At 33.7% G+C, this 7045-nt stretch overlaps 1 protein-coding gene and 1 long non-coding RNA gene across 2 annotated transcripts in view; one reads left to right on the top strand and one right to left on the bottom strand.

The window, feature by feature from the left end:
* The window catches only part of LOC138708869 (uncharacterized), a 75300-nt gene that overhangs the window by 43906 nt on the left and 24349 nt on the right, over positions 1-7045 (top strand). The gene's annotated exons all lie outside the window — the stretch shown is intronic.
* The window catches only part of LOC138708862 (tRNA (34-2'-O)-methyltransferase regulator WDR6), a 45512-nt gene continuing 42503 nt past the window's right edge, over positions 4037-7045 (bottom strand). Inside the window, exon 16 of the mRNA XM_069839120.1 lies at positions 4037-4446. Within this exon, the coding sequence (XP_069695221.1) occupies positions 4383-4446 (64 nt within the window). The 3' untranslated portion in view covers positions 4037-4382. The remainder of the gene's footprint in view (positions 4447-7045) is intronic.

Here is a 7045-nt window from a genome sequence, read left to right as displayed (position 1 = left end):
ATCACTTCGTGATTTAAGACGGCGCTTATTCTGTCGGATCCCGGCCAACTAGTCAATCATAACGAGTGCACCTCAGCACATGTGTGGACTTCAGACCTATGTTCATAGACATCTATGACGTAGTGCAGAGTGCGGCCACTAGAGGGAACCCAACAGTTGAAACTTAATCTGAGATGATTCTGTCCGATGATGGGGTGGGTATCCGGTGTGGCTTAGTGGATAAAGCATCAGCATGTAGAGCTGAAAACCTGGGTTCAAATCCTGGCGCCGGAGGGAATTTTTCTCCATTCCATTACTCTTTCATCACATTTAATATATATATATATATTTTTTTTTTTTTTTGATATCTTGGTAGAGATATCTGATATCTTGGTAGACAAATATTGAAGAGCTGTGGGCAATTGTATGTAATTCATTGGTATTGTTTGTGAGTTAGGCCAATGTAAATGCTATTATGAGTGACTTGTTCATTAATATGTTTCTTCAGATGTCTAAATTTTGAATAATAGAGGGCGATTTCTTTTTACGAGTTCTAGAAAATAAACTAGCCTATAAACGATAATATCATTTTCAGCGTGGTAAAGGAACTGAAGTGTTGTAAATCGCGTGAAACGTAGGCTACAGTATACTGGCTTAAAGAAAATAGATACTATTGTGTTCAGATAGCTTGGCTGATGTTATGCGCTAACATTTGAGTAGGGGTGATGTGGAGTGGGACAGCTTCTCGCGGTATTCAGTGGAGCAGGAGGGATAAGGGGGTGAACTGCATGCAGGCTGACGAAGTTATAGCTATATTGAAAAACATCGGTCATATACCTGCACTCCATGGGCGATCACAGTTTTTCCACTCATTGCTATCCAAACATTCGTACTTAACACAATGCAGTCTTCTCTTTTTACTCTTCCACTCACAATAAAATTAACTATAATGTATTTATTGGTTCCATTACGATATTAATGTTTTTTCAATAGTTGTAGTGAGCTTTACGAATAGAGGAAGTTGACCTCAATAGTCTTAGAGGCTACTTGACCATACTCCTGGAGAACCCTCACGTTACTGTTTCTGATGCAGGTATAGGGAGGGTTAAAGAAAAAAGTCGCTGATGTTTCTGTAGTTCCTATTGCGTACAGATGCTGCAGTCATATCCAGTTTGCTATTGCAAGCAGTTTGGTGTGAATCAAGGTCTTGTGAACAATGGCAATCTTAAGTAATAATAATAATAATAATAGTTTTATTTTCCCTGGCAGAGTTAAGGCCATCAGGCCTTTTCTTCCACTCAATCAGGATCAAATCACATACAGAAAAAATACATACCGGTATACAAATATGAACTTAAAAATAATAATAAACATAATTAAGTAGAAAAGAGAGATTGAATACATATACACAATCAGTATTAACTTTGAAATAACAATAATAAAAAAAATATATATATGTAATAAAAAAAAAGAGACTGAATACATAATCACAAACAGAAAAATACATTCTAGTATACAAGTATTAAGTTAAAAGAAAAGAAAAAAAGAATTAGTACATATGAATATAATCTCACAACTAAAGGAATAGTACAATTAGTATGATCAGCACAGCACGTGTTACATTGAGACAATCACAATTACCTAGATATTAGTGTTAATGGAAAAATAAAGTAATGACTGTGTAAAATAATAATAATAATAATAATAATAATAATAATAATAATAATAATAAATAAAAATTATGCCTAAAAACTAGTTCTGTGCGTTTAAAATATTTCTAAACAACCTAATTTTAAACAACTGGGGACTAAGACTACCCCTGATTTCCAGCGGCAGCGAATTCCATGAGCGGGCCATGGCTATTGAGAAAGAACTTGAGTACAGAGATGTCTGATGACGTGGTATTGATAGCAACAGATTGTGTAAGTTTCATCTTATGCTTATTTGTAGTGTCTCATTTAATTAGTGGGAGAGGGAACCATATTCGTTCACGAGTATTTTCAATAAGAATATGACAATGTGAGGTGCGGTAAACCTATGATATCAGTCACCAAGAGGAGTAGAATAGAAATATAGGCAATATAAAACTTCACCACAACATTTGATTTTTCGTGATTCGTATACATAAATTAACAGCCTTAAAATACGTACATTCAAACAAAATGGGCATTTTCCTAAACTTCTATTTCTACTCCTCTTGATCCGTCACTAACTGTATGAAAGAGCTATTAAAGTGACTGGAATTGAGGAGGGGGGAATAGAATTCTTAAGGGGAGACAAACAGACGAATTAAAAAGTCCAACGAAAAAACGGCCACAGGATTGTTCTAAAAACTAATAATGATAATTTCGATAGCAATGCATTGAGAAAGAATATTTTTTTCATATAGAAGAAGGACAGTGTTTTACACATACTAATTTTCAATATTGTACAAGAGGAGGAATGGAGGAAAAAAATGTTGAATATTTCCAAAATTTTACTGCTGTAAGCTGTACCTAAACCCATAAAAGTAAAGTCTGACAGCATTTTTGAAGACAATGTAGTCTTTTCATTGCTACTGTGATGCAGAAATTTAGTTACAATTTTAATTGGAATTGCAAAAATGATGAGTAATATTAACAATGCATACCAATTTGCCTGGAAGAGAGAACATCAGAACAGGAAACATTTTTATATGTTTTACAATAAATTTTGTTTTCGTATTGCCATGACATTTCATACGCTGAAAGAAAATAAAACCGTCTTTGATGATCAAATGGTTGTTATGCTTGCTATTAGATTCGATTCCTGAGTTTAAATTCAACTGACAACAGCTTTTAAAGGCTTCTTTTGGAAAGAAAAGATGCTGGGAGAAAAAATCTAACCAACAACACTAAAGTCTTTAAATAAAAAGGTAAACAAATTAATAAAGGAGTAGGAAAAATAATTCAACTAAGAAATCTACCCCCTATAATAGGCATAATTAATAAACCCAATATTCCTTTAATTATATTAAATCTATATTCACCTATATTATATATACTCATTATATATTCCCATTGTGGAATCCTGGGAAACGAGAATGGGGATGCTTTAGCAAAGAAGGGCAGCACTGCTACTTACAGACCTGTTACTAAATCTACGGTACCTATTACTCTGTGAAAAGATTTATTAAATCTACATACTTAGACTTCAACAAACAAAATTTGATAACTCAATCCCAAGGGAAAAAATGGAACTCTCTGCATCAAAATCCACAGTTAATTCCCGGTTTACCACGAAAATCGTCTGTAGCTGCATTTAGATTGGCAACAGGCCATGATTGTTTGGCCAAACACCTGCATAGAATTGGAATATATCAGTCCCCTAACTGCCCATTGTGCAACTCAAACCAAGAAATGGATTCGGAACACCTCAAAATCTGTGCTTCACTGGCTGACCATGATAATATGTTTGAAAAATATTGGAGTGCAAGAGGTCAAATGACTTTATTGTCAAATGCCTGGCATTAGAAAACAACAACAACAACATATATACTCAATATATTAAAATCACCACACAAAGTAAAGTAAAATAAACGAAAATAATAACAAACAGTTAAACCCGTAGAAAAATAAAACAAAAAAAAAATCCAAAGATATTTACATATCTCAAAGATACTATTTCCAAAATTAAATCCTTTGAATAAAATCCAGCCAAAAAAGGTAGCCTATACCATATAAAGCAAAATTAGAAATATATAAACATGTTAAAGTTAAATGTATTTGAAAGGATAAATTACCTATAAAACAATTATCTTGAGAATCCCTTATAACATTTCAATGTACAATACATAATAGAACCCTATTCCTGAGTTTCAGGCAAAATTTAGTAACCATCTCTGACCTATGTATTAGAATTCTTGTGTATCTTTTATTATAAAGAGTAATGAATTTTGTTAAACCAGTGCTGCACTACAGAATTAGAATTTTTCTCGATGTCAGACTATCAGATTTCAGGAAAGTGTTAGACAGCTATATCTAGAGGTGATATCAGCCAACTAAGAAATAATCAGACATACTTCCTTGTCTGGAATGTATTTTTATTTTTTTTTACATAAAACTTTTGAGTAGATACAGAGTTCATAGTTCATACATAAGTCATAACAGATAGTTCAGACTGCAAGGTGAAATGTTAAGTATTCACTATGTAAATGCTGTTTTTAGGCGAGAATGTCAATGTTTCTTGAAGTTCTTTTCATAGTTAGCAGGAGGTGAAAGGAGTAACAGATAAAGATTCTTGTGACATAAGCTTAGGTTCACTTCACTCAACACACAGGAATCTCAGCTTATCAATTGATGATACCGTTCACCAACAATGCCACAGTTAGCATGTAGATTGCCACCGGAACTTAGAAAAATAATGAGTAATATTTGTAATGTCTGCTAGCTTCCTCGTATGTCAACAATCTCCATTCCTTTCCCATAGACACACGCAGTAATGGACGAGCTGAAAAAAAAAATACATGTTAGGATCGAAATATAACACTATTTGAGCTATGTTATAATAATGTAGAGGTAAATTAGTCCAAAATATCACTAATAATTTATTTCTGATTACACACAGTCATTAGTAAATAACGAATCTCTGAAGAAAAAAAAAGTTAACGAATCCTGTAACATTCTGACACATTATGGCATCCTTGGGAATGAAACTGGTCGCCAGCATTGACAGGCAACAAAGCGGAGTGACACAAAATCCTAATTCGAATGTCGCACTCCTGTGGAACAAACCCGTAATATATGAATATTACCACTCAAAATAACTCTGATTGAGGTTCTGGCTGATACGTACACTTGATCAAAATGAAAGTGGCCGGCATCTGAGAGACTAAGTTCGAATCAGATATTTCCGTGAGCGCTCGGGACAGCAAGGGTTTATTCAAAAGATTGCATATATTCTTCTAGTAGTTATAATGGGGAACACAACTATTAATCACTAACATCTTGCGAGAAAATAATTAATAGATAAGATTTAAAACAGACAGATTGTTCAGAGTGTTCAAACAGTGAATATTGTAACACAAACATTATATACTGTATAACAGGTTCTCAAGTGGAGTATGACCATTGCTCATTACATTGCCATTCTGACTGCAGTAAAACTCTTAGCGTAGTTGGTAGAGTGTTAGCTAAGAGGTCGTGAGGTTGCAAGTTCAAATCTTCATGGAGTTATTAAACTTTTTTTTTTTTTGTTGCCTTTTAAATGCATCAACAGGTTTTCGTCATTTTTTTTTATCCTTAGAATACTTTTCGCTTTATTATTTTTTTCGTGTTAAGAGAAACTTTTGACGCTAGATGGAAGTAACACTAAAGACGACAATTAGGAGCTTTCATATTAAAATTCTGTGTTAATTATTTTATTAATCCCTGCTGCTTTGCACTCTATTGTCTAAGGAACATTCAGTAAATATGTTGATGGTTAAATAATTGGCAATAATTAATTTTCAAGTTGTGCTACAGAGAATATGATTATTATACTAATCTAAATCCGTGATCATTAGGGCCTAAACGTAGTAATTGTAAACAAGAAAAAAAAAACATAATTCTGATGACAAAATATATCCTGATTTCCTGGAATTATAACAACAAATTTTCACCAATTTTATAATTATCTGTAAGTAACATGAATTAACATAAGCCAAATTATTTGATTATATTACACTAAAAGGAGTTGTAAAAAATAAAAGAAAGGACAAAACAAAAAATTCTCTACAGAGATTCGAAGTATGCTGTGGAGGTAGCCCAAATCAGCGCCTTGTATTACGGAGTTAACTAAAGCGGCGCACAGAGGTTTACGGTAGTGAACTGTGCGCTTACCTGAAGGGACTTGGAAAATTTTCACTGCTCAAAAGACTGGCCACTTTCATTTTGACCAAGTGGACATCTATTATCAGGCAGTACATCTCACTTGACGATATGTGTCAGAGGAAGAACAATTGTTTGTATACATCTGAAGTCTGATTAGTGTAATATGTAACTAGTTGGCGATGTATGCAATGGAGGGGGAAAGGAACTGGTCACACTATCCCATTATCTTCTGGCTTAGTTGTCTCATAAATGGTGCCTTGTTGGTATGGCTTGTGAGGTTCAGACCTGTCTTCGGACAGTTGACTAAACAACCACCACTCAAAAAATTATTAATATTCATAGAAAATGTTGTGGTTGTAAAATTACAAATGATACAGTATATTGTCAGGCCTTTGTAGTCCTGTGTGCAATTTTCAGATGGTGTGTTCGGTAAGCTACATTGCATGGAGTGAATTAAGGAGACACGGAATTGCCTATCTTGACAGTATTAATCTATATCTTCTATAAGGAACTTTTTCTCGAAAACTGTTGAAGATAAATAGCTGATTCTTTTACAGCTCATGAACACAGAACTTGACTTTATATTGAAATAGTTTTTATTTAATTATTGAGAAATCATTTTTTTCCCATTCGTATATTCAACGATTTTCAGTACATTTACCTCCTTTAACATCTCCAAAATAGGCCATAACTGTTTGGCCAAGCACCTGCATAGAACTGGAATATATCAGTCCCCTAACTGCCCATTGTGCAACTCAAATCAAGAAATGGATTCGGAACACCTCAAAATCTGTGCTTCAGTGGTTGACATGACAATATCTTTGAAAAATATTGGAGTACAAGAGGCCAAATGACTTTATGTCAAACAGCTGGCATTAGAAAACAATAACAACATCTACAAAATTTAACAAATTTCAAAAACATCGTTTCAGTACATTTCAGCTTTCTAGATTAAATAGGTGGAAAAAAAAAAGTTCCTTTTCTGTGGGAAAATTAAACTTGCGGTAAATGAGAGTTAAAATAAACTTGCATATATACACTACGCCATCTTTCAATTTTGATCATGTGGAGTAAGAACTATACTGCATGATGAATGTCACATGATATTGGTTTCTATGGCGATGGATATTAATGAAAAAATTGTGGAATGCCTGCAAATAAAATGGAAGTTCCATGAAAACTTTCTCCGACATATCTTCATCTACCACAAATTCTACTTGGAATTCGTAGGGATTTAA

This window comes from Periplaneta americana, chromosome 11 (assembly GCF_040183065.1).
Source record: "Periplaneta americana isolate PAMFEO1 chromosome 11, P.americana_PAMFEO1_priV1, whole genome shotgun sequence".
Lineage (NCBI taxonomy): Eukaryota > Metazoa > Arthropoda > Insecta > Blattodea > Blattidae > Periplaneta > Periplaneta americana.
This window is presented reverse-complemented; position numbering and strand designations above follow the sequence as displayed.